Source organism: Dama dama, chromosome 5 (genome assembly GCF_033118175.1).
Source record: "Dama dama isolate Ldn47 chromosome 5, ASM3311817v1, whole genome shotgun sequence".
NCBI classification, from domain to species: domain Eukaryota; kingdom Metazoa; phylum Chordata; class Mammalia; order Artiodactyla; family Cervidae; genus Dama; species Dama dama.
In genome coordinates, this window is record NC_083685.1 from 79,899,697 (window position 1) to 79,925,017 (window position 25,321).

General features: G+C 51.0%; 1 protein-coding gene across 5 annotated transcripts; it reads right to left on the minus strand.

Annotated features, from left to right (window-relative positions):
* Nucleotides 1-209: 209 nt before the first annotated feature.
* MTMR4 (myotubularin related protein 4) lies at nt 210-24,529 on the minus strand. 5 transcript variants are annotated; one of them, XM_061142630.1, is made up of 19 exons: nt 24,359-24,529; nt 23,169-23,207; nt 19,431-19,520; nt 18,961-19,077; nt 18,361-18,443; nt 15,447-15,607; nt 15,249-15,345; nt 14,952-15,065; nt 13,964-14,160; nt 13,594-13,725; nt 12,987-13,098; nt 12,315-12,510; nt 11,895-12,080; nt 11,655-11,825; nt 11,352-11,506; nt 4,561-5,965; nt 2,966-3,076; nt 2,684-2,772; nt 210-2,460 (listed from the first exon to the last, which is right to left on the minus strand). In XM_061142630.1, the coding sequence occupies exons 2-19, from the start codon at nt 23,169-23,171 to the stop codon at nt 2,283-2,285; spliced, it is 3,597 nt and encodes a 1,198-aa protein (XP_060998613.1). In that variant the 5' UTR covers nt 23,172-23,207; nt 24,359-24,529; the 3' UTR covers nt 210-2,282. The 5 variants fall into 5 exon arrangements, with proteins under 5 accessions (XP_060998613.1, XP_060998615.1, XP_060998614.1 ...); XM_061142632.1 differs by lacking the exon at nt 24,359-24,529 and adding an exon at nt 23,826-24,306; XM_061142631.1 differs by lacking the exon at nt 24,359-24,529 and adding an exon at nt 23,495-23,615.
* Between the last annotated feature and the right edge of the window lie 792 nt (nt 24,530-25,321).

Here is a 25,321-nt window from a genome sequence, read left to right on the forward strand (position 1 = left end):
TATGGGATCCATAAGGATAGTGGCCTGTCTGATCAATAAATGACAATACAGCAGGAGCTGTGCTGATAAAAAAAGAGAGGGCCATTTTAAACATGGAAATAGCTGGGAGATAGGGGAGTAATGTTTCAGTCTTTTCTCAGGGTCAAAAGAAAAAAATGAGTTAAGTTTTCTTAGAAGTTAAAAATGAAGAAAAAGACCCAACAAAGCAGCACTAATATAGAGATTTTATTTAAATTGTATTGAGTTTTTACAGCACATTGCATGTTTGTCACAACGCAACTGCACAGTTTGGATTTTTGGCCACATCATGTCACTTACACCCACAAGAGCTCTGAAAGGAGTATTTGATGAATACATCTGAGCCAAGAGCCCAGAGTCTCTCTCCAAGGCCATGCAGTATGTTCATTGATGGGACAGTCCCTCAAAACAGCCATTCAAAGTAGACAGATACAGTCTCCTCAAATGTCGCCAATCGAAGTGCAGTGAAAGTCGAGTTAATTAAAAAGCCACTCACAACTGGCAGTAAATTGTAATGACTGAGAAAATGCTTATTTTATGTATCGGAGACAAGGAATAGTTTGTTACTTTTTCAATGAATTCAGGAATTTCCCAGACACAAAATCTCCATTATTCAACTCCATTTAAACGAAGAAAGTTCTGCTAGACTGACCTAGATACACCAAAACTTTTTAGGTTACATCCATGGCAAGTATAAAAAGCACAGATGCTTCTCTGTAGGGCTGAAGAAAAGGTCAGGACAAATAACAGTTCTTGTTCTAAATGCAGATCATAGGTATTTTTGAAGGAAAAAAATTTTTTCCAGGAAGCAACATGAACAAGTAGCAGTTAGACAGCTACCACAGTTTTAAAACAGGCTAAGCCTAAGTGTAATTTACCTTTTCTACACCAGTGAATCAAGGAAAACATATAAGGAAATCCTAGTGGTTTCATTATAAGTCAAGGAGACTGTATCTGTCCTAACCACTGTACATGGCTAATATCACTGTATCTTTTGGTTAAGTGCCACTGGTACATATTAAGATGAAAACAAACAAACAAAAACAATGTTTGGTCCAAATGGACATGTTTTCTCTCCCAATTTTGGTATCAAGGCTTTATTCTCTTCTTCTGTTTGGGTTCCATTGTTAAGTGCACAGAAATAGACAGCAGCATTTGTACCGAAACCCTCACATACCAAACAGCGTATTCTAGGAGGTAAAAACCAAATGCTAAATTCTACCCTCAAGGTGTCAAGTGTTCAGGATAAGAAGCAGTGTGACCCAGAGAAGGCAGCAGCCAAGGGAAAGACAACATGTGGGAAGTGGGCAATGGAACAAAGACCAAAAAAAAAAAAAAAAAACCATTGTTTTATTTTCATGCCAGGAGAGGATCAAGGTGTAGCTCCTGTGTTAGCACCAGGACAACTAGGAAAAGTCAGGCGCAAAGGGTAGGGCACAATCAGCAAATATTTCACAAAGATAATTTCTGCTTTTCCCTTCTCCTTCACAGTGCTTACCTCCAGAGCTGCCACTGAGTAACAAAGACTACTGCCTTCACAGCTCCAAATAGCTGACTCCTGCCAGGACTGAACATCAGCAGAGTTTTCCTCTGCTCCTGAAAAGGTCTCACTCCCTAAAACTGTCCCCCTCAACTGAATGTTCACTGATGCTGGCTGATGAGCCAAGTAAAAACACAGCAAAACCTCCACTAGCTGGACCAGTCTTTAAAACCAAACTCCACAGAAAGACAGAACTAATGCAACTAGAGGGAGTGCCTCTCAAGACTGAGCCTTCATGCACAGACAGAGCACAGAAGAGGTGCAGGGTATAGTCCATTTCAAACAGGATAGGAATTCCTGTCTTATATACTATAATCTGCTTTTTTCAAGGTGGACGAGAGATGGATCTAGTTATCACTTGGAGTTTGGTTATACATATGCCTTTCTATTGCTGTTTAGGGCACGCATCACCAGGCAGTATCTATGAAATCATCATCTTGTGACCCCAGGAGAAAGAAACTGGAGTCACCAACTCAACGTTAAGCTTCCAGACTCTGGGTCTGGATGAGGACCACTACCCCAAGGTGAGGGTCTCACCAGGAGAGGACTCCGCCAAATTGGAATTCCTCTGCTCCAGTCTCATGGTCCCAAGGAGGATTTCTCAAGACTGTATCTTTGAGCTCTGTGATTTCATGAGCCACACCAAGGAACCTTCAAAAACTACACCTGAAGCACATCCTCCCTTCAAACCTGCTAAAATTGGACAGGTCTTCTTCTCTGGCATTCAACTGGAAGCTGTAGCAATGGGTTTCTTCAGATGTTGGCTCATGAGTTCCCTGGCCCGAGATACTTGGATATGTTCGTAACATGAGTTACAGACGAGAACTGGGTCATAGAGTTGTTGATCAGGAATGGGCAACTTCAGGTGGCAGCAGCCAGCACAAAATACATTTCCACAATTTCTGCCAAAGCACAAAGAAGGAAGAGTTCATCAGAGATGCCGACATACTGAGAATGAATGATACTTTAAAAGGCCTTACGTGAGTAAATAAAGAGGAAAGTTGGGAAAAAGCAAAACTAGTTCCTATAAAGGTATCTCCGTTTTCAGATTAACTCAATTTAGTTCATATCTACGTCCCTCTCTATGGCTTTATGAGCCCTACTGAATCACATAAAACATCTTACCTGCAATGGTGTCTGCGTTTAGCCAACCAGAATTCACAGTCACAATTATAGCAATGTGATGCCATGTGGTCTGGAACCCAGCGAGTCACCTAACAGAGGGCAAAAGGAAAAATTCCAGCAACACTGCAGCAAGGAAAGCATCCTGGAAGAAAAGGACAAGGTCTAGGTGGCTACTACTTGCCTACAGAGAGTTAACTGGGGGAGAACACGTCACCGGTCTCTGAAAATTATGAGAACTCCCTACGTTGCGGAAGGACCCGCCACGTATTTGCCTGGACATACCTCAGTCTCTTTCTTATCAACAGGTTCCCAGCTGGCTTCTGAAAGGCAGTCGTCACTGTGATCAGAGCCAAAATCTTCTGTATCACTGCCATCTGACTCCTTCAAACACGTCTAAAGAAAAAGCCAAGGCATTACCACCATCACCTTCATCATCTCTAACACTGATTGTTCACTATGTGCCAGGCACTGTTTCTAAGTACATCACATGCAGGAACTTATTTAATTCCTGACAATCTTATAAATGTATGCTATTATTATCCCCACTTTTACAAATAAGGAAATAAAGCCACAGAGAGAGTTAAGAGCTGATAGGCAGTAAATGTGGGATTTGGACCTAGCATTCTGGCTTCAGACCCATGCTCTTAACCAACATGCTGCATCACGGTATGGAAAGAATACTTCTGTTACATTCTAAACCAGGAATTCACAAGCTCTGGCCCACAGGCCAAACTGGCCCACTGCCTGCTTCTGTAAGTCAGGTTTCACTGGAAGACAGCCACACTCAATTCATTAACACATGGTCATTATGGCTGCTTCTGTGCTATGACAGAAGAGCCTAGTAGCTGTAAAGAGACGATACGTCTCTCAGGGCCTAAATTATTTACTATCTGGCCCTTTACCAAACAAATCTGCTGACTCCCGTTCTAAACCATCACTCTAAACAGTAAGAAAGAAGCTGTTAGCCCTGACCATCCCACCAGCAGAGAAGTGCACAGCAGGCAATTAGGAATGTTCTAGAGCTTCTTCCAAGAAGCTCCCTGAAGATTGCTGTGCCTCGTCGTCTCTCACCTACCCAGCTTATTCCAAAAGGCCCTAACCAGCCTCCCTGGTTTTCAACTGCTTCATCCACTTAACACACTGGTGCTAGGTTAGTACTCTTTTCAGTACTATTTTTTTTTTTGGAGGGGGGCAAGCCATGCCCTTAGTTTCCTGACCAGGGATGGAATCCAGTCCCCTGCATTGGGAACTCAGAATCTTAACCACTGGACCTCCAGGGCAGTCCCTCTGGGGCAGTACTCTGATCATACGATTCACTAGCCAAAACTTTTACTGCCCTGAATCCACACAAAACGAGCTCTCAAGCTGAGCTTTCTAATCCCTTTCCACTTCCCAGTATCACCTCCCACCACACTACCAACTCCCTCCCTCACAGTCCCAGCACAAGTGTGCACGCATGCACACACATGTGCAAACACACACACCCCTTTATTCAAGCCACACCCCTGGAGTACCTCCATGCTTCTGCAAAGGGGGTTCCTTTTTCACTGTCTGTGTAGCTAAAAGTGACCCATTCTTCAGCACTCAGCTCAAGCATTATCTTCTTAGGAGAGCCTTCCCTGACCTTTGACTCCCCTCGGGCCCCCGACACCTGACGCTTCCGACCATCTTGTCACTTAAGAACAGTGTTCTAATGGTGGGCTTGACTCTCCCAATAGACTGTGAGCTCCCTGAGAGCAGAGCAAGGTCTCTCATCCTATAGCCCAACCCCCTGACTCAGGGGCACACAGCAAGTACCCAGTGAACGGCTGCGGGGTGGCTGAAAGGCTGGATGGGCAGACAGAACGAGAGGCTGGGGGCAGGCCATGAGTACTTACAAAATCGTCCTCATAGTCCATGGGGGGCTCCGCTGGAGGGGCACAGCAGTGGCGGATATCCAGCCTCATCTGAAGCTCACGCACCTGTCGACGGAGCTGCTCCACCTCCTGCTTGTATCCCGCTTCGATCTGCCGTAACCTGTGCTGGATCACATCCGTGGGGAAGGGGAGTCCATCGTCGTCTAGGTAGAGAGGAGGCACTGGAGAAGGGCAGCTCAGGAGGGCAGGCTTTGTGCTGGGGACCTGCTTTGGGTGACCGGACAGCCACATCCGGTGGTTTTTTCCACCTGGACCAGTACAGTGTCCATTGGAATGACTAGAACAGACTGGCGACTTCACCCCTTCTCTCTGAGCCCACTGGCCCCCAAAGAAGGGCCCCGGTGCCCGCGTCTGCTTACTGTTCGCCCTCTTGCTACAACAGCCATAAGCAAGCAGCCGTCGAGGGGTGGTCTCCCCACTGGGGAGTGAAGTCACCATCCCATGGAAGCTGTCCCAGTTGGATCCTAAGAAAGAGAACTCGCTGATCTGGCTCTGAGAAATCGGCTTTCGGGCCAATTCCAATGGCACTTTCCCAAAGCGGGGGTTCTCCAGTAACTGCCCGTTCCTATGATTCCCTCTCTTGCCGCTGTCTTCCTCCCCATGAACCGTATCTAGCACAGAACTAGGCGGTTCCTGGTGGGCGACACTTGCTGCAGACCCTCGGGGGTCCTGGCTGAGAACATCGGCGCTGGGGCCTGGAGGAGGAGTTTGGCAGGTAGCACTCGGTGGGTTGCAGAGGGTGCCCAGACCATGATCTGGGGCACATTTGGAGGGCATGCCCAGCACACAGTCCAGCTGGGCCTGCTGGGGGGCACCTGGGAGGGGGTTCTGGGAAGACTCAGGAAAGTCACCAGTTCCTTCACACTTGTCCGAGACAACTTTAGAGAGTGCGTGGATAGCTGCTTTTTCAGGACAGTGTTCAGGTGGCTCCTCTGTGCCATCCGAAGTCCTATCCAGCTCGTCCTGGGCAGGAGGGCCTGGAACTGGGGCCTGAGTCTCTGCGAGAGCTTTGATCTCAGGATCAGAAGTGCTGCTCTTCGTTTCCTGGGGCACTGCGGCACCGAGTGGTTTGTAACCTGGAGAACCGTTTCTATGACTCTTGAAAGGTTTATTGCTCAAGTAGTCTTTCTGGCTGCTGGGCACTGAGGGAGGAACCGCCATCTCCCCTATAGCCTGCTGGGGACCTCCAGCCCCAGACTCCACGAAGGTGGTCTGCGATGCCTCGGGATTGCCATGCCAGGGCTCCAGGCCTGCTCTGGCTTCCTGACAGTGGTTATTCAGGTTGGGGTCACTGGATGTGCGTGTCAAGGGGCTGCTTGTGTCACAGGCAGAAAGAAGATCATCCATAGATCTCGTTTTAGGTAATCTGCAAGGACAATACACCATCTCCAGGTCAGGAACTGAGAGCTACCTCCAACAGACAGAATTGGGTCATCAAAGCAATCAAAGCCAGAGTTCACAAGAAATAACATTTAAGATTACAAATAACCAATGTTCTGGTTTCCCTGGTGGTCCGGTGGTTAAGAATCTGCCTGTCAAGACGGGTCACAGGTTCAATCCCTGATCCAGGCAGAGCCCACATGCCGCAGGCAACTAAAGCCCGTGTACCACAACTACTGAGCCTGTTTGCCTAGAGCCTATGCTCTGCAACAAGAGAAGCCACTGCAGTGAGAAGACCCTCCACAGCCAAAAAAATTAAATACATAAATAAATCTTTAAAAAGAAATACAAAAATAAATAAATAAATAAATAAAATTGAAAAATTGAAAAAATACAAATAGCCAATGCTCACTGCAAAAGTCTGCTCTGGGGCCTCCCTGGCAGTGGTTAAGATGCTACGCTTCCACTGCCGGAGGTGCAGGTTCGATCCTTTGTCAGGGAACTGAGATTCTGCATGCCACACAGCATGGCCAAAAAAAGTAGAGTCTGCTCTGCAAAAGAGGAGGACTTGAATCCTATCCTCAGGAGCCCAACCCAGGCTCTGTCCTCAGTTTTCATCAGTCTTTCCTCACACTCCCCCTTGAATCCTCAACCACTTCCATGACCTCAGCTGCCTTCTAAGCTGACACCTTCCAATCTACCCCTCCAGCCAGGAATACAACTCAGCCTCAAACCTCACATGCAACCGCCCCTATTACAGCAAGACAGAAAGATGGTAGGTCCTGGAGTTGGATGATACCGGTTCTGACACTGATTAGATACATGACTACAAGTGAGCTATTTAACCTCTCAGACACTTGGTTTCTCTCCTCTATAAAATGACGATAAATTACTTTGCTGAGATGCTATGAGGATTCCAAGTATAGGCAGCCAACCACAAACTTATTAAGGCTTCACTCATGACCTCATTTTTATAACCTTCCTTATTATAAATTATTCCTCCATCACAGCAGAGACCAGCATGGCTTTTTACAACCATTTAGCGGCAACATACTCCTCCGAGGCCCAAGTCACCATGGAAACTTCCCCAGTATACAGTTCTAGAGACGTTCATGTACACCAGATGGGCAACCAACATTTTAAAGAATGAATGCCCTCAGCCCGGATGGGAAGGGAGTTTGCAGGAGAACGGATACATGTATATGTATGGCTGGGTCCCTATGCTGTTCATCTGAAACTATCACAACAGTGTTAATTGGCTATACTCCAATATAAAATAAAAAGTTGGGGAAAAAAAAAAAAAAGAATGACCACTCTAATTTTTCATACAGTTCTATAAAGTGTTCAGAGCAACAAAACTGAGGAAAATTTGCCAGGAAACTGGAGACTTTGCTGGACTTTCTTTTTCAGAGGCCTCACTCAGCCAAGCCCACGCTGAAAAATCCCTCAAATGAAGTTACAATAGAGCTGATTTTTTTTTAAGTGTTTGGTTTTTGAAAATTATTAATACTTCTATAAAAGTACTCTTGTGTTTGATTTTACTCTGTGATCCATTTTGATTGCTGTGTGTCGGTGTGGTTAACAGATTCCATTCCAAGAGGGCAATAACAACATTATGATTATAGCCTCTGGAGTCCCATAGTCCAAGCTTGAATCTCAGCTTGGCAACTTTTTAGCTTTTTTCTTTCCTTGTTTTACTTTTTATTATGAAACTTTCAAACACACAAAAGAAGTAAAAAGTATGAAGAATTCCAATGTACTCTTTAGCCGGACTCAACAACAGCAACAGCCTGCTGTCCTCCACAGCTGAGTCCTGTGTGCACCAAAGGTCTAATTAATAATGAGGGGAGCAAGAACGATGTCTGAGGGGTTTGGAACCACAAGAGAACTTAATCCAGCAAATCTGGTCAGGGACAGCTACGCAGAGAGGACAGAATCTGAGCTGGGGATGGAAGAATGTGTTGGACTTTAATGGAAGAAGAGGAAAGAGAGCAGGATGTTTTCGATCTAGGGAAAGGTAGAACCGATGGTGAGTCAGGTCAGCTGTGAGAGAAACTATTTCCTTTAAAACCCTTATCCATGAAATCCAACTCCACCTTGAACTGCCTACAGCACACCTCCTCTTTGTTGTCAAGGTATTTCAGTCCCAACCTGCATGTATCTTTTCCATCTCTCCGAACTGACTCATCTTCTCGACTTTACAGTGTCTACGTGCAGGCATGTTCAGTTGCTCAGTCGTGTCTGACTTTGTGATCCCATGACTGTAGCCCGCCAGGCTGCTTTGTTCATGGAATTTTCCAGGCAAAAATACTGGAGTGGGTTGTCATTTCCTTCTCCAGAGGATCTTCCTGACCCAGGGATCAAACCCGCATCTCCTGCATTGCAGGCAGATTCTTTACCACTGAGCCACCTGGGAAGCCCCTCAGTTTCTACAGATGGTACTAATATCTTCCTGGTTTCTAAGCTCAGAGATTTGGGACCTGAATTTGGTCTCTTAACTTTTCACTTCCACCTTCCAACATTCAGTCAACACCACAGACTGCTAATGACTTCTCAACAACATTTGAATTTAATTCTTTCTCTTCTCAAAGGGCTCTTCCCTTCATATCCGAATTATAACAGTGCTGGCTGGCCTCTGTGCTTCCAAGTACCCTGCTCACTGGTTAATTCTCGAAAAATCCCTTTGTCACCAGGTCACAATGACTCACTACTGACACCTGAATCAAAATAAATTCCTCAGTATAAAAGCCCTCAAGGAACTATCCTGTTTCTTTCTTTCTATTCTTCAAAATGCCCCTTCCCAGGGATTCTCTTCTGGTCCAGTGGTTCAGAATCCACCTTCCAATGCTGGGGACTCGGGTTCGATCCCTGCTCAGGAAACTGATCGCACATGCCTTGGGGCAACTAAGCCTGTGCACTGCAACTACTGGGCCCACACCTCCACTAGAGAAGCCTATGCGCTACAACTGAGACCCAACACAGCTAAAGGTAAACAAATAAATATTTTTTTTAAATGCCCCTTTCCAACCCCTGCCAGCTCCAGCTCCAAAGAGGTGGTGCTTCTTTTTAAAAGAAATTCTCTCTCATGTATCCTATTCTTTTGGACCCCCTCTCCACTAACCTTGTTACCAAGCTTTTAACTCCCTTTATTCCATTCACTTGTTCATTTAAGCGTTTATTAAAGCACCTATTATGTTCCAGGCCCTGAGCTAGGTACTAGGGACACTAAAAAGCCATGGTTCCTGGGACTTCCCTGGTGGTCCAGGGGCTAAGACTCCGTGCTGTGATGCTGGGGCCCTGGGTTCAAATCCTGGTCAGGGAACTAGATCCCACATGCTGCAACTAAGACCAGGTATAGGCAAATAAATATAAAAATAAGTAAGTAAATAAACTTAAAACAAACAAACAAACAAAAAAAGCCATGGTTCCTGCTTGGTCTTCCACAAAAACCTCTGCATCAACAGTCACCAAATGACCCCTTTCTTACTTCCCATTTCTCTAATGGCTTTGAATAAGACACATTCTATTTATTTACTTAGATGCTAACTTAGAACTGTTCTCCAGCTGTCCTATGCCTTATCTCACAGTTTTTTAAAAGTATCTTAAATAGGATCAATATCTTCTATGTCTTTGGTACAGCCTGTAAAACCGAGTACAGTCCTAGGCAGGTTGTAGGTATTTAAGAAACACTTATTGATTTGAAAAATTAGATATTGATTTAAGGCAATGGTTGTTAAATGGGTCACAGAACGTGCTGAGAATCTGATAAAAAGTTATGGCCCATCTCCTGGAAAAGGAAACTTATGAACTGGTACCCCAATTCTGCATAGTTTGCAGAATAAGAATATCATAGAATTCCTAAAGCCTATCCATAGGCCCCTGACAATGGACTCAGTTCCAAAGACCTAAAATTTATAGCTTAGGAGGTTGGGGGTTTTGTTTTTCTTTATAATATTCAACCAATTATGTTAAATTATATTTTAATTTTAAAAACCTTCCACCAATCAACAAAGATCAAAATCTGAAATGAACATATCCTTTGAACCCAGTATTTTCATTTCTAAGTATTTATCTGGCAGAAACACTAGCATAAATGCAAGGTATACGGTAACACTACTGTTTTAAAAAATGGTTTAGATGGTAAATATTGTGTGTGTGTGTGTGTGTGTGTGTGTGTGTGTGTGTGTGTGTGTGTGTGCGCGCACGTGCGCACGCACATGCACTCAATCATGTCCAACTCTGTGACCCCATGGACTGTGGCCCACCAGGCTCCTCTGTCCATAGAATTTTCCAGGCAAGAATACCGGAGTGGGTTGCCATTTCCTTCTCCAAGGGATCTTCCCCACCCAGGGATTGAACCCACGTCTCTTGCATCTCCTGCACTAGCAGGCAGGTTCTTTACCAGCTGAGCCACAGGGGAAGCAAATACTGTTTGTATTGTATCAAAAAACTTTTTAAAGATATGTTAAGTAAAACACCCCCTATAATGATTAAAAAATGGAAATCACTTAAATGATCAATTGAAAATTGGTTATGTAAATTTCCATACACTCTACTTTTGGACTTATGCAGCCACTAAAAACAATAAAGCAGCTTTATATGTGCTATCATGGGTTGACATCCTGGTGCACAGTGGGGAAAACAATTTTCAGAACAATGTGAAAAATACGGTCATTGTATTTTAAAAAATGTTTCTATATAAGAGTAATAGGTCTAGTGTAGAGATAAACATCTGGGAGGCACCAAAATGGCAACAGTGAACACCTGTGGGGACAAGGGGCAGGGGGGTAGGACTGTCATTTTCTACATCTATATTGTTTGGTTTAAAAAAAAAAAACCAACAGATATTACTCTTATAATTTAACCAGTCTCCATTCTACCTCCCCCCAGATAGTCAGCCAGAACGTAACTTTAATTTTTATGCCTCCTTTTAAATTCTGAGGGAGTGAAGGACGTTCCCCTTCGGGGGACCCATTTCCCTGAGAGCCAGATGCTGCTGGGAGCTCTGGACACAGCAAAGGTTATTACTGAGATAGCAAGCTCCACATCTCTTCTGTCAGTTAATATAAAATCAGGACCATTCCCACAAGCCTTCCTGAAACAGTCCTTTCAGTTCTGTTCTCCTCTCTCCTGGGTGTGTCACAAAGGACGATGGCAGCTTGGAAAAAAGGTAACCACTCTTATCTTAAGAGAGGGCCTTGAGAACATACAGAGTGCCCTCCAAGCTAGCTACCAGCCCTGAGCCAAGTTTTGCCTTCAAATGACTCAAGAAGTTACTTTAAAGTATCTCATAAAAGGAAGAGAACAGAATGTGGGCAAGACAAAGCAGCCAATGCCTTGGTAGCAGAGAGGGGAGAGGAGCCCCCCCTTACCTGTCCAGAGAGCGGCCGGAGAACTCCTGGCTCTGAGCCACCGGGGAGAGGTAGAGGTCCATGCTCTCCTCCCCAAGTGTGCACGGAGATGACGCCGGCAGGTACACGGCTGTCCAGAGGTGCAGCGCCCGGACGTGACACACGGGATGCAGGACCTAGGGAAGCAGCCCCGTACCCGGGTTCTGGAGATGTCTCGGGTCCCCATTCCTTCCCAAGCCTCTGGGTCCTTGTTCTTCCCGCTGCCTCAGGACAGTGCCCCGCAGGCGCCTGAGATGCACCTGGGGGATAAGGGCCGGGACTCACCATTTCTGAGCCAGGCGTGTAGAGGAAGTTGTGGAAGTTCTTGTTGCCGGCTCGCAGGAGGGCCCACACAGAGCAGGTCCGCTTGTAGATGTTGCGCTTCTCTCGCTCACAGGGGTTGTTGGCCAGGAAGGTGCCATAGAGGCAGGAGTAGGTGTGCTGCACTAGCTTCACCTAGACAGCGAGCCAGTTGGCACCGGGCCGGCCGCCGGCCCCCACCCCAGCCTCGGGCACACCACTTACCAGGAAGGCCTCGTTAAACTCGAACAGGCAGGGAAACTGCTTGAGCAGCTGGTGGACAGAGTCGAGCCACTGCAGGAACACGGGGCACTGCTCGTTCTGGTCCTCTGCGTTCTCCTGGTGGCCGCAGCGGTCCCCGAACTTGTGCCCAAAATCCAGCCAGTCAGATTCCACCAACACCTGGAAACCCTGCAACCAAGAGGGGGTTCGAGTGGAGGGCCTCTCCGGGAAGGCCGCGGAGCTCCCCGCCAGGGATGCCCAAATCAAGGGCCTGGCAGCTTCAGAGAAGAACAGGCCCAAACCTGGAAGAGGACTCCGAGCCACCCGCGTCCTCCGGGGAAAGAGCCCCAGGCAGATCCGGGGGCTCAGTACCTCCCCCAATTCCCCTCGTCCTGCTCTCTCCCTCCCAAGCCCTCTGAGTACCTCCAGCGTCCTGTAATACGGGTCCAGGAGAATCTTGGCCAGCGCGACAATCTGCGGCGTGCGGTCCCAGCCGTCTGAGCAGTGCACCAGCACGGGCCGGCCCTCCCGGTCCACTGTGTTGGCCACGAGCACCGCCGCCTTCAGCATCACCGACAGGTGCTGCAGCCACTTGGTGCTCTCCAGAGCTGACAGCCAGCTACGCGGGGGCAGAGGTCACACCTGTCACTAGGGGGCCGAGGCTGCAGCAGTCTCTCTGCCGGCCCGGCCCCCCCACACCTTAACAAAGTCCCCCGCGAGAGCTGAAGCCAAGAGGTCTATCCCAGGGCCCTCCTGCCAAGAGACATCTATGGCCAACCTACGGCCAACAAGACACTGCAGATCAACAGAGGATCTGGGAAGCATCACACGTGCGTCCAGCCACTTTGCCTCCCAGTTCTCTGTGTTCTTGGAGGACAACTAATTCAAACAAAAGGAACCCAGTGTCCTGCAGCCGCGCCAAAGCGTTGGCTGAGAAACGGAAGAAGCGTTCTTGGCACTGGCTCACTGCACCCAGGCCCTGGAGTTTCTGGTACCTCAGAACTCCCACGTCCCCACCAGATCTTCCCAGCACGAGAAGCACTGGGTGAGGGATGAAGCTGGAGGGCGGATGGAATCGGAGCTGGGCACACCTACTTGCTGGGATCCGGCATCTGGCTACACACAGCACGGAGATACTGGAAGCTGTTCCGGATGGCGTGGATGTTGGCCATTCCCATGAATACGACCTCACAGTTGGGGTAGTACTCTGCATACACGTGAGGAAAGCAGAGTATGAGGACATCCTGGAAACAGGCCTCCAGAACAGGAGCGGTCCCAGCGGGCGAAGCTCCCCTGGCAGGCAGGCCACTCCAGGCTGGAACTCAGTGTAGCTTGGAAATCTCAATACCCTTTTATCTCAAGTGCCATATACTAACAGTGGGAACAACAGCACAAGTGACAATGACACCTGAGTATGACTAGTAATGACAAGGGACAGTAAATCCTCAACAAACAGCAGCTGCCCTGCCAGGAACTTTATACATGTAACCTCTAATCATCCAACAACTTTGTGAGGGATGTTCCATCCCCATTTTGCGGACAGGAAAAGAAAAATCAGACAGATTAAGCAATTTCGGCACAATCACAGCCAGCGAGTGGAGTCCTGATCCCAGGCCCAGTTTGTTGGGCTCCTTCCACCCACAGACTGCCCCCAAGGCCCCCGCACCCAGGCTGGCTGCGGACGCTGAGGTAACAGCAATACCTTCGCACTCACAACCGCCGCCCTTGGCCCTGTTGGCCACCGCTGCCGTGTAGGATCGGGCATCCAGGATCAGCAGCTTCTGGGGGGCGGCCGTGCTGCTCTCTACTCCGGAGCATGCCGTCAGGGAGGAGTCTGAATACACACACGGCAGGGGGAAGACCCTGGGTCGGTCAGCACTCAGGAGCACCCTGCCCCGGCCACTGCCTTTCACAAGACCCCTCACACCGCCGCCCCCGCCTCCCAAAAGGCAGGAACCCAGAGCCCTGTATGTGTCTACTTCTCCTCCCCCTTGCCCTGGGATCTCCCTGGGAGCTCAGGAGGCCAAGGTAAGGGCCTACTCCCCCGGGGGCCAGCACCACCCACAGCTTACCGAAGTCAGTGTCACATGCCTCGCTGGCATCACTGTTCCCGGTGCTGAGGGAGCCCCCACTGGTCCTTGGCCCTGGGTCCAGGGCACAGGCTTTAGCAATGGATGTGACCAAGTACTCGTCATCAGCATTGCGCCAGCCCCACCAGCTGATCTCGGGCTGGCTGCAGCGGGCAATGGCAGCCCCATTGCGTAGGTGTCTGACAAAACAGAAGAAACTATCATGCCCTTGGCATTCACAGCCCCCAGAGGCCTACCGCTGAGAGCCCAGGGGGCCAAGCAGAGATCTCCAGAGCCAGCAGGGACCACCCGATCATCCAGGCCACAATAAGAGGAACCAAAAGCCCTTAAACATCTCTTGAAGGCTTTACAGCATACAAAGCATCGTCACATACATTTCTCAGACGCGCTGTGGATTCCCACGGTGATACTGACGCATCACGTCTACACAGCCCCTGCTCCAGGTAGAAACCCCCAGCAGGAGAACGAGCCTGAGCCCAGAACATGAGCAACTCCAAACCTCCTGGCTACTACCTGCCTTGCAAATGTTTTCTGGTGTAGAACCAGGCAATAAAGTTTCAGTTTTAGGAGTCATAGCCAGTCTCTGCCATGTATTCTTGTGTTTTCTTTTTTAAAATAACACTTTAAAAATTTTAAACTCATTCATAGCTCACAGGCTATACATATAATAGGCTATAGGCTGGTTTGGTTCACAGGCCATGGTTTACCAACCCGTTTTAGTGCAATATTTCACACACACACACATATGTCCTCAAAAAAAAGCAAAGGAAAAAAGCAAGTGAATAAATTTCCAAAAAGCCTCATCCTTAGGAGAAAAAAAACTAAAGCAGCTTTTCTTATATGATTATTTCACAGCCACTTCCTGAAGAGTGTCAATTCCCAGTTAACCACACTACCGCAGACCTCCACCTCTGACTGTCCTCAGTGCACCAAGAAGGTCTCACTGATGCCTTGGTCCCCACTGCCTCACCTATACACAACCACGGGGATCCGCTTCCAGGAGCGGAAGGAAGCCACGTTCTCCAGCTCTTTATCTGTGATCCACACGGGAACCAGCAGCTTCTGGGGGTAACTGGGGCACAACCTGTGGATAGACCAGAGGGGGTCATGGAGCTTGGTTAGAGACCTGTGATCACAAGGTCCCCTGGGACGGCTCTGTGGGGAGAGGGACCAGGAGCCCCCCGCCCTCAGGGAGCCAGGAGCTGTGCCCACCCTGCTCTACCCACCCAGGGAGGAGGTCTAGGTTCCCTGCCCCCCAGCCTCTCACTTGTAGTTGCTGTTGATGTGCGAGACCCTCCAGACATTTTGCAGGTCAAAGCCCATCCTCGCCAGCTCGGCCTCCTGCCGACATCGTATGTGCTCGCCTGCAACACAGCCCCGCGCCTGTCAGCATTGAGGGCCGGGGGCCAAGAGAGAGGAGGAGCAGGAGACAAGGAGTGCCACACAGAGAGCCGCCGGGCCTCACCTGGCTGACACAGGTGGGTGTGCTGGTCCTCCTCAGTCAGCCCCAGGCACCAGGCATGGTAGGCAAAGGCAAAGAGGTCCTCGGGCTTGGCAGGTCGCGCTGTGGCCCGGCTTAGCCGCGACAGCCACTCTTGGCACTGCTTGAACGTGGAGAAGTGGCACCTGCCAGGCAAGAAGCCATGAAAAGAGGCAAGAGGCGAGTATGTGCAGGGGCCAGGAGGGCCAAAGACCCAGCCCCGGGAAGGTGTGGGGAGAGGACCCTGCGGAGGACCAGGGACATTGGCCAACACCCAAGGGACACTGTCACAGGGTGGTAATTCTCTTCTCAAGAACTCCTATTTTTGAGACATAAGAATCCCCTCTAATGGAGCCTGTTTCTTATATCAAATCCAAGCGCTATCAAATCTGGCCCTGGGGGACTTCCCCGCTTTCCAGTGCAGGAGGTGTGGGTTCGATCCCTGGTCAGAGAGCGAAGATCCCACATGCTTCATGGCCCAACCCAAAACATAAAAATGAAACCATATTGTAACAAAAATCAACAAAGATTTTAAAAATCAAAAAAGTTTTAAAACTCTAGCCCTGGATGTCTGTTACCCCTTGTATTATCTCCCACAACTCCCCAGCACAAGCCTTCTGTTTCAGGGAAGAAGTCCTGTCTCCTGGTGTTTTCACTTCCGCTTAGTAATGTCTCCTCTCAGCCTAGCCATGTCTTCCAGATACTCTGAAGACAGCTGTAGGCCCACCTCTTCCTTGAGGCCTTCCCAGCCTAACCCATTCCACAGACCCCTTCCTCTGTTATTCTTAATGTGCTGGGAGTATTAAACAGTAAGTTTTCCCAGAGCCTACTTGAGCTGGAGGGTTTTGCACAAAGGAATGACATGGTCTGATTACAGAATCACTCTGGGTGCTGTACTGAGAGTAGATGGAAGACCCTGTCCCACAGATTAAGTCTTCCTTCCACAACTAGACTTTAATCTCCCTGAAGGGAAGGGCAATGAGAATTCCTGTTCTGAATGCCAACAGTCCTGAGCGCACAGCAGGCTCTAAACTGGGCATCCTTTCCTTAAAAAATTAACTTTTATTGGAGTATAATTGATTTACAATGCTGTGCCAGTTTCAGGTGTACAGCAAAGTGAATCAGTTATACACATATCCTCTCTTTTTTAGATTCTATTCTCACATAGGTCCTTATAGAGTATTTACTAGAGTTCCCTGTGCTAGAGAGTAGGTTCTTATCAGTCTTATTATCCTTTTAATAATCCTTAGAGTCATCCCTCTTTCTCTCATATCCAATCTGTCAGCAAATCCTGTCACCTCTACCTTCAAAAATCTGACCACTTCTCACCATTGTTTGCTACCAACCTGGACCAGCCATCATGACCTCCCACCTGGAGTAACTGCAACAGATTCTTAATTAGTCTCCCAGCTTCTGCCCTAGCTTTCACCCTCACCCTGCTTCCATCTCCTCTCAATACAGCAGCCAGAGTGATTCCATAATTAGACCACGTCATTCCTTTCTGCAAAACCCTCCAGTGGTTTTTTCACTTCCCTCAAGTAAAAGCCAATCATTATGACAGCCTGACGCCCTCCCGACCTCTCTGATCTTGTATCCCCCTATCCTAACCCACGTGCACTCCACTCCAGCCACGCTGGCCTCCTTGCCACTGTGCCAGGTTCCTACCCGCCTCAGGGCCTTTGCACGCACTGGTCCTTCTGTCTGGCACACACTTCTCCCAAATACCCACAGCTCACTTTCTTCAGGTCTCAAATGTCACCTTTTCATTGCATCCATTCTCTGATCATTTTGTTTAAAGCTACAACCTTCACCCCCATAGCACTCCATACCCCCTTCCCCTGCTCTATTTTTTTCTTTACACTACTTCCCTGATAGCTCAGTTGGTAAAGAATCCACCTGTAATGCAGGAGACCCTGGGTTGATTCCTGGGTCAGGAAGATCCCCTGGAGAAGGCATAGGCTACCCATCCAGTATTCTGGCCTGGAGAATTCCACGGACTGTATAGTCCATGGGGTTGCAAAGAGTTGGACATGACTGAGCAACTTTCACTTTCACTACCATTTAATATATTCTGCTACTGCTGCTGTTTAGTCGCTAAGTTGTGTCCAACTCTTTTGCAACCCCATGGACTGTAGCCCACCAGGTTCCCCTGTCCATGGCATTCCCCAGGCAAGAATACTGGAGTGGGTTGCCATTTCCTTCTCCAGGAGATCTTCCTGACACAGAGATCGAACCTGCGTCTCCTCCTTGGTAGGTGGATTATTTATCACTGAGCCGCCTGGGAAGCCAACATATTTTATTCACTTCATATTTACCATTCATACCTCCCCATTGGAATACAAGCTCTATGAGGGCAGAAAATTATGTCTATTTGTTCCCTGCTATATCTCTAGAGCTTACAACAGTCTGGCATAGAGTGCTCAATAAATTCATGTTAAATGGATAAATAAATGAGCCAACAACAATGTGAGTGCTTTTTTTTCTTTTTAAAAATTATTTATTTGGTCATGCTGGGTCTTAGTTGTGGCATCTGGGATCTAGTTCCCAGACCAGGGATCGGACCCAGGCCTCCTGCATTGAGAACTCAGAATCTTAACCACTGGACCACCAGAAAAATCCCAACGTGAAAGCTCTGTGCCAGGTAACACCCTAGGTGCTCTCGGGTGCATCATCTCATTTAACCCTTATGAAAACCCCATGGGCATTATCTCCATTTCTTTAGTCAAGACACTGTGGGTCAGAAAATTTATTCTGCCAACTCAGACAGTGTTTTCACTGTTTCTTCCAAATGGGAAAGGGGAGGCAGTATTTTTCCCTTCTCATTCCAGAGAAACCCTGCAGCAGGAGGTCTCAGCAAGATTAAAGTAAGAGGACCTGAGCGAGGCGCCGTCATTCTCACCTCACCACTTTGGAGTCCTTGCAGGCGATGTGCAACTGGAACATATCCCGGCTCTCCACGCTGTCAATCATCCGGAGGGGGACCTGGGGAGGAAGGGCGGACTGGCGCTCAGACCCCGTGCTCCACATCACTCCTCACCCACCTCCGCCCAGAGGTCGATGCATCAGCAGAAGGAAGGAAACCGCCATTTACAGACAGCCTGCTGAGGGCCTGGTAACTGTGCTGGGTCCTCCACATATGTGACCCCAATTAAAAATCACCAGAAACCACAAGGCAGGTATTTTCACACCGTATTATTAAGGAGGAAATTGCACCTCAGCTGAGTGATTGATCAAGGTCACACAGTTGGTAAGTGGAACTCTTCCAACCAAGTCACTGTGCCCCTAGAAGGGCCAGCAACAGAACAAAGGAGAGAGAGAAGTGAGGAGGGGGAGGGAGAGTGACAGAGATAGAAAGACAGACCTTCCGCTGAGAGACAGTAAGAAAAAGAAGGGAACCCCAACTCTTTGGAGATGCAATCAAGTGGAGCACTGATGCAGTCCCACCCTGAATTTCACAGCGACTGTGGCTTGGGTGTGGGAGAACGAGACTGGAACTCACGTTAATGACAGAGTCCTTGAACTTGATATGCAGCCGGTAGTTGGAGATGGCGATGAGGGCATCAGCGGCGCGGCCCAGGAACTCCACTCCCTCGCCCTGCAGCACTGTGAAGGGCACCTACCAGGAGCAGTGGGACTTCAGTCCAGGAATGAATCACCCTTCACTCCCCTCTCCAACCCTTGATTTGTAGGACCCCCTCTGGAAAAGCCAGGCCAAGGCAGGACAAGAGTCTTCTCCATGGTAACAGCACCAAGGCAACAGCCTTACAGGAAAGCTCTCGCCTTCCCTAGGGCCCAAGGCTCAACAACAGACAGACAGACTCCCCTCCCTCCAGAGACCCAGGAGCAGGAAGCCAGAGCTCCCATACCAGATCCCCTTGGAGATATTTGGAGGTAGGGGGAGGAAAGGGAGGGTGTTTTCTGAACCCGGCAGGGAGTTCTACCCACCTCGGGCCCCCAGCTCTTCCTTACCTGCAGATTCTCCTCCTCTTTCACTAGTTCCTTGGGGGGGAACAGATCCTTGGCTTGGATGTACTCCAGGCTGGGGGGCCCCTCCTCACCCTGTGGGGAAGGCCTCAGCCCTAAGTCATCAGGCTCCACCTGGCCCATCAGGCCTCATGCTGCTCCCTTCCCCCCAATAAACCCACATACACCCCTTAAAAAGGTTCTGGTCTCCAAAAGAAGGACCAGAGGCCCGGCTCTGTGTGTGAGGAGTAAAGTGGAGGGGGAACTCAAGCCTCTTGAGCCTAAGAGAAGAGCAAGGTCCACAGAGTCACTGGGAATCTGTGCTCCCCAAAGAGAGACTCTCCTGTAGAGCCCAAACTGCCCAAACGAAGGAGAGGAAACGAAGCAAAAGAAGGGCAAATTGGAAGTGTAAGACAGAAGTGGGAAACGGGAAGTCCTGCCCTGAGGGATAGGAACCAGGTACGCAAGCTGGTCACAGAGACAGGAGGGGACGCAGGCCGCCTAGGCCACTCCACTGAGGCTTCAATCTGGTGGGTGAAAGAGACAAAGAGGAGGAAGGCGCGGGATTCAGGCCCATGCCTCTAGAGGGCCTTCACGGATGCTTTCTAAAGGAGGATGTGTTTTGGAGCAGGGATTCCTTTCCAGTCAGGCCCTCACTGCTAATAAGCCCCCACCACCTTGCCAAGCAACCTGCCCTGCCTGACGATCTGAGGGGAATTCCTGAGGAATCCCACAGCAAGCAGAAGTTAACTCCTTTCCCAGCCGCCAGGGAGGGCAGGGAGAGGAGGGGATCCACGCGCCTGGGAGGAACCAGGAGACCCAAGGACAGAGAGAGGAAGCCTGGCAGTCATGGGGGAGGGGGGTATGGGGGGGGGGCGGTGAGGAGGGGAGGGGGGGGGACGTCTGAGGGAACAGATGGGAGAAGCTGGGAAGGAGAATTAAGCCAAAGAGGGAGGAGGGGAGGGCGGGGAATGATGCAGAGGTACGGAGGCCCGCAGAGGCAGAGTGGCAGGGAAGATGGAGAAGAGAGGCTGTCTGGGGGACAGTCAAGGAGAAAAGACTGGCGCGTCAGGTGAGGGGTGGAGTGGTGGAAGGGGGAGGGGACCGGAGCCAGGGAGACAGCTCAGACATCCTGTGCTCACCGACCAGCCCCCGAACATCCCAGAAGGCCTACTGGCCACATCCCGCACCCCCAAGCAAGGATGCGGCGGACGGGACCAAGACCGAGAGGCGGAGGTAAAGGAGGTACTCGCGCAGGGCGGGGCCTCGAGCTCTGCAGTCAAGGGCAGCGGCTTCGGGGCCAAGATGGGTCACAGAATTCCCATCCCCGGCCTTCGGCAATCCTCGGCACCCAAAGATGAAAGCAAGTCCAGTAAAGAAAAGGGGTAACATCCCCTTTCCCTGCCAGGGCCCTTGGGAAGGGGGATGGGCTGAAATTCGGAATCTCGAGGGCCGGCCCTGGGCGGGGCTGCGGGTGCAGCCGGCGTCGGGGTTCGGGGGGCCCCCTCCACCGCAGGCGGGGCAGGCACTTACGAAGCAGCTGAGCATGGAGCAAGAGACGCGGGCGGTCAGGCTCATGGTCGCGGGCGGTCTGGGCCAGCGCACATGTCCCCGGAGCCGCTGCGCTGCCCGCCCGTTTCGGGCGCCCGCCGCATCCCGGCTGCGGGGCCGGCCAGGTGCAGCCGCGGCGGCCAGGAGGCAAGCGCGGGCGGCGGGGCTCGGCGCGGCTCCCGCGCGCCTCTCCCCTCCTCTCCACAATGGAGCGAGCCCAGCTCCGCCCTCGCTCACGAGCGCGGAAGGGAGAAGAGCCCGGCTAGGGGAGCGCCCCGACCGCGCGGCGCGGGGAGGGCGGGGGCGGGGCAGGCCCCGCCCACAGCCCCGGCTCCTCCCTCCCCACCGCCCCTCCGCGGCGTAGAAGCGTGTCCTCGGGGGGCTTCTGGGGTCTCTCAGGAACCGGGGCTAAGCAACTGCGCCCCCACCCCCCAGACGGCATGGGAGGGGACGACGAGGCCGCCTACATCTTTTCATTCCCCTTCTTCCCAAGTGAGCCACCCCACACCCCTCTTTCACACGTCCATCCCCACGCTCTCCCCTTTGAGTCCCCCTAAATCCTGCTGTGAGTCCCAAGATGGAACTCACCTCCCTTCACCGCGGGCCCTTTCCAGTTTCTAGGCTTCCTTCCTTTCCCTCCAAAACCACCACTCACCATTCCCCTGTCCATCGGTGTCTTCCGGTCGCCCCTTGTGCCCCTTGGAGTGGACACAGGTCTAATGACAGTTGGGTCACTGCACACTCCTGACAGGGAAATTCTCGGGGTTTTTTACTCTAAGGCCCCTGCCCAGCTCCAGTCCTTCAGCTCCACCTCTCCCCTTGTTTCACATCCTGTGTCTTCTGGGTAAGAAAGTCCTAAGAAATTTCTTAGACTAGAAAAGAGAAGAGCTGGAACTATGGACCACAGAAGCTATGCAAACACAAAACTCAAAACCCAAGGGTAGGGGAATGGAGGGAGTTGCGTAGAGGGCCAGAGAATAAGGGCAGTGATAAGACGCTTGAAATGTCACTGAGAGTCACAGGAGGAACTGTTTGAAACCCTACACTCCCAGTGCCCAGTAGCTTTCAGAAACCAGGGCTTTTGTTTGGGTTTTGGTCTTGGGGGAAGGGAGGAATAGGAGAAACCTGACACTTTATTAAGCATCTACTATGAGCCAGACATGTTTCAAACATTGTCTGGCTAAAACCATTCAACTCTGAAAGAATTTCATGAGATTTGAGGCTTACAGAGAAAGTCAGTTCACCTAAAGTATTTAAGTGGTGGTACTAGGATTCAAAATTAGATCAGGTTGACTCCTTTCATGGTATCACAGAGGAGAAAAAGGACAGGGGCTATCACTGGGTGGGGGCCAGGACCAGCAGGCTTTCTGAGAAGAGACCAGAACAATACTATACACACCACACACCCACATGTCTATGGAGGGAAAAGAGCAAGTCCTCTCATCACCTGAATGCTTTGACCTGTCCCTGAGCACTGGGGACATGTGAAAGAACTAAAGAGATACAGCCAGAATCAAGGCCTGGTCTGAACCTAGGCCTGCAGCTCTCCACTCCCTTCTCATCTCACTACTTCCTCCTCCCAGCTCTCAGGGATTAAGGGGTTCCTTGTATTTGGGGTGAAAGAAGGGCAGTTACAGTTAGTGGAAAATGTATGGGATCATTACAACACACACACACACACACACACACACGGCCCCCAGTGATATTCCGGGCAACTTGAGGGTGCTTCAGTCAGCTGCTGCCTATAGTAGCTTAATGGAGAGCAGCACTCTGGAGCTAGAGAAGCCCCACAGTTTTACAGGGGTCACTCCTGATGCAGCACCCACAATATTTCACGGACTTAGTAGGAACTACAAGGATCTAACTTTTCAGACCAAAGCAGAGAGCTTCACCCAAGGACCAGGAGGAGCAAGACAAGGGCCGATATGAAGAACTAAGGGAGACAGTGGTGGTGTGGGGAAAGCATGTCAGAGCACGTGCCGAAAAAGACTTGCAGAGGCCTCCCCTCCCAGTGCTGTGTATCAGCTGATGTTTTGCAACCTAAGAAGCCCTAATTTATCTCCAGGGCAGATGAACCTGTTTAGTTGCTGAACAGAGTTGCCTGGAGCTCAAGGTCCAGGAGGGGCGGGCAGCTTCATGGAGAAAGACACCAGGATTACAGAAAACACCACAGTCTGAGGAAAGAGTACTCACCATTCTACCGTGGTGAGGGTCCTGGCTGCCTGCTTCTCACTGTAAGGAGACAGAGAAACATATGAGTAAAAAGCACAGTTAACATCACCACAGAATCAACAAATGCCACACAACTACTCCTGAACTTCCCCACAACTCTTTATCTGCCTCCCTCACAGAGAACCCAGCCTCTCCACAAGTCAGCATGCCAGACAGAGGCAATGGGAGCTACATGGGGAGAAAGCAACAAGTGACTCTGCAGGGCATGAAGACAGCCACAAAGTCCTGGAACAGGACTCAAGAGTCCTGATTCCCAGTCCCAGAAAGAGAATTAAAATGCTCCGAACCCTGTTCTTTATGGGAAAGCAAAAGAAATGCCAGCTCTGAAGAGATAGAGGATGCCCAACCAGGGCTCACTTCTGGTCCTGGTGGGAACATGAATCCACAAGAGCACTCTGCCAGCCTCTGAGTCTGGGAGCAGCACCCACCTGACCTGTTTACTGGGGGCAGAGTCCAGAGCAGAGGCCAAGAGGGAGGGGACCTCAACCTGTGATCAGAAGGCAGCAGGGCTGGACGTGTCCCTCTGAGAGCCCTTGACACCAAATGAAGTGCAGGTTAGTGGGAGAAGGCCACCCAACAGGGACAGAATCAGGCAAGTGCAGGCCTCAGAGTCAGTACCTGTCAAGTGGGCCCAAGTAACAGGAATGTCAGAATGGGCCTCCTTGGCCCACTTAGGGAGCCACTCAGGGAACCAGGCCCAGGTTTCACTGACAGTTTTCTTCATGCCTGCTATCCGAGCTCAGGGGGCAGTCCAGCAGTACCCCGAAGAAGGCTGTGTCTCCATCCGTGGCCCTCCCCGCCTCCGTGGTCACAGCCCACCCTTCCTCATGGAGGCGGCAAGGCGGGTTGCTGCCTCACCGCCCACTGGCAAGCAGCCTCAGAGAAAGCGAGAGAGAGCGAGAAAAGGACAGGCCTGGGAGGCCCACGGTGTCCGGACCTCGGGGATCTGGTCACGGGGTGGGGGGGGGCGGGTCAGGCTGACAGGGAAGCCCAGGTGCCCAGGTTTTAGGGGCGGAGCCTAAAGATTCGGAGGCGGAGTCCCGAATGACAGAAGGCGGGGCTCACGAAAGCCGGTGGGGCCGGGGCGGGGCCGGGCAAGACGCGGTGGTTGCGGTTCCCAGACCGGCAGTGCACGGGGCACGGTGACTCACCCAGCCGGCGTCCGCCCGACCCTCCGGAGGCCGCGCTCTCGCCACTTCCGTCTCCCGCAGCCGCGGAGACCACGCAGCTCCGACCCACCGCGGCGCCCCTCGGCCCAACCAATCCTACCTTCGGCCCGTGCCCGCCCTGGCCAATAGCCACGCCGAGTCCCACCCTGCCCCCACCACGCAGCCGCCGCCCTCGCTCTTCGCGCTGCTCGTTGGTCCAGTGGGGCAGACGCCCTCCCAGCCTTTAGCCTATCGGCTTCCGGGAAACGGGGCTGCGCTTGGAGGGGAGGCGCGGCGCCGGGGTAGAGACGCAACCAATGGGAAATCACAGCGCGTCCCTGCGGTAGCCAATGGGAGAGCAGGAAAGGGGGGCTGCAGGCGAAGGCTCCATGGACCGGAAGTGGGGGCGGCCCGTCGCCTCCCGGTAGCGCAGTGGAGGGCGGAGCCTCGTAGGGGCCCGGGCTTCACAGCCACTTCCGGTGACCAGCCCGCCTCAGGGGTACTTCTCAGAGAAATCCCGGGCGGCACCTAAGCTTTATCCAGTTCTCCGTTTGGTTTCCCTGCGGTCGTGCGTCGCAAAGCCCGAAGGGAGAGAAAGATTCTGAATGCTGAGAAGGGGACGGTCTGGGCCTGAGGCTCCGTCTCGGTCTTCGACTGGTGGAGGTTAAGAGTCTCCTCTTCCGCACCCTGACGTCTTCCTCCAACCCTCCCTCTGCGTCGGCGAGCCCGCCCTGTTCGTGACCTGAATGAATGGTGCTTTCCGTTTTGAGAAGTTCTCTCACTTGAGAGATGGGGCTGAGACTGCCACGAGCGAGTTGCGACCCTTTGGTCTGTAAAGGGTGTGGGGAGTCGGACTCCCCTGAAGATGCAGTTCTTGGCACCTCCCTTCCTCTCTGCGCAGGGGAGCCAGAGCTGGCAGCAGGGCGGAGGATGGCCGCTGGAGGCCGCTCTGGCGCCGAGATACCA

Coding starts and splice junctions, on each gene's coding strand:
- MTMR4 (XM_061142629.1), bottom strand. CDS start 21,002: ATGAGCCTGACCGCCCGCGTCTCTTGCTCCATGCTCAGCTGCTTC. Junction 3,077..4,560: donor TGGACTATGAGGACGATTTT/GTAAGTACTCAT, acceptor CTTTTTCTTTAG/ACGTGTTTGAAGGAGTCAGA. Junction 2,461..2,683: donor AAACGCAGACACCATTGCAG/GTAAGATGTTTT, acceptor GTGCTTTGGCAG/AAATTGTGGAAATGTATTTT.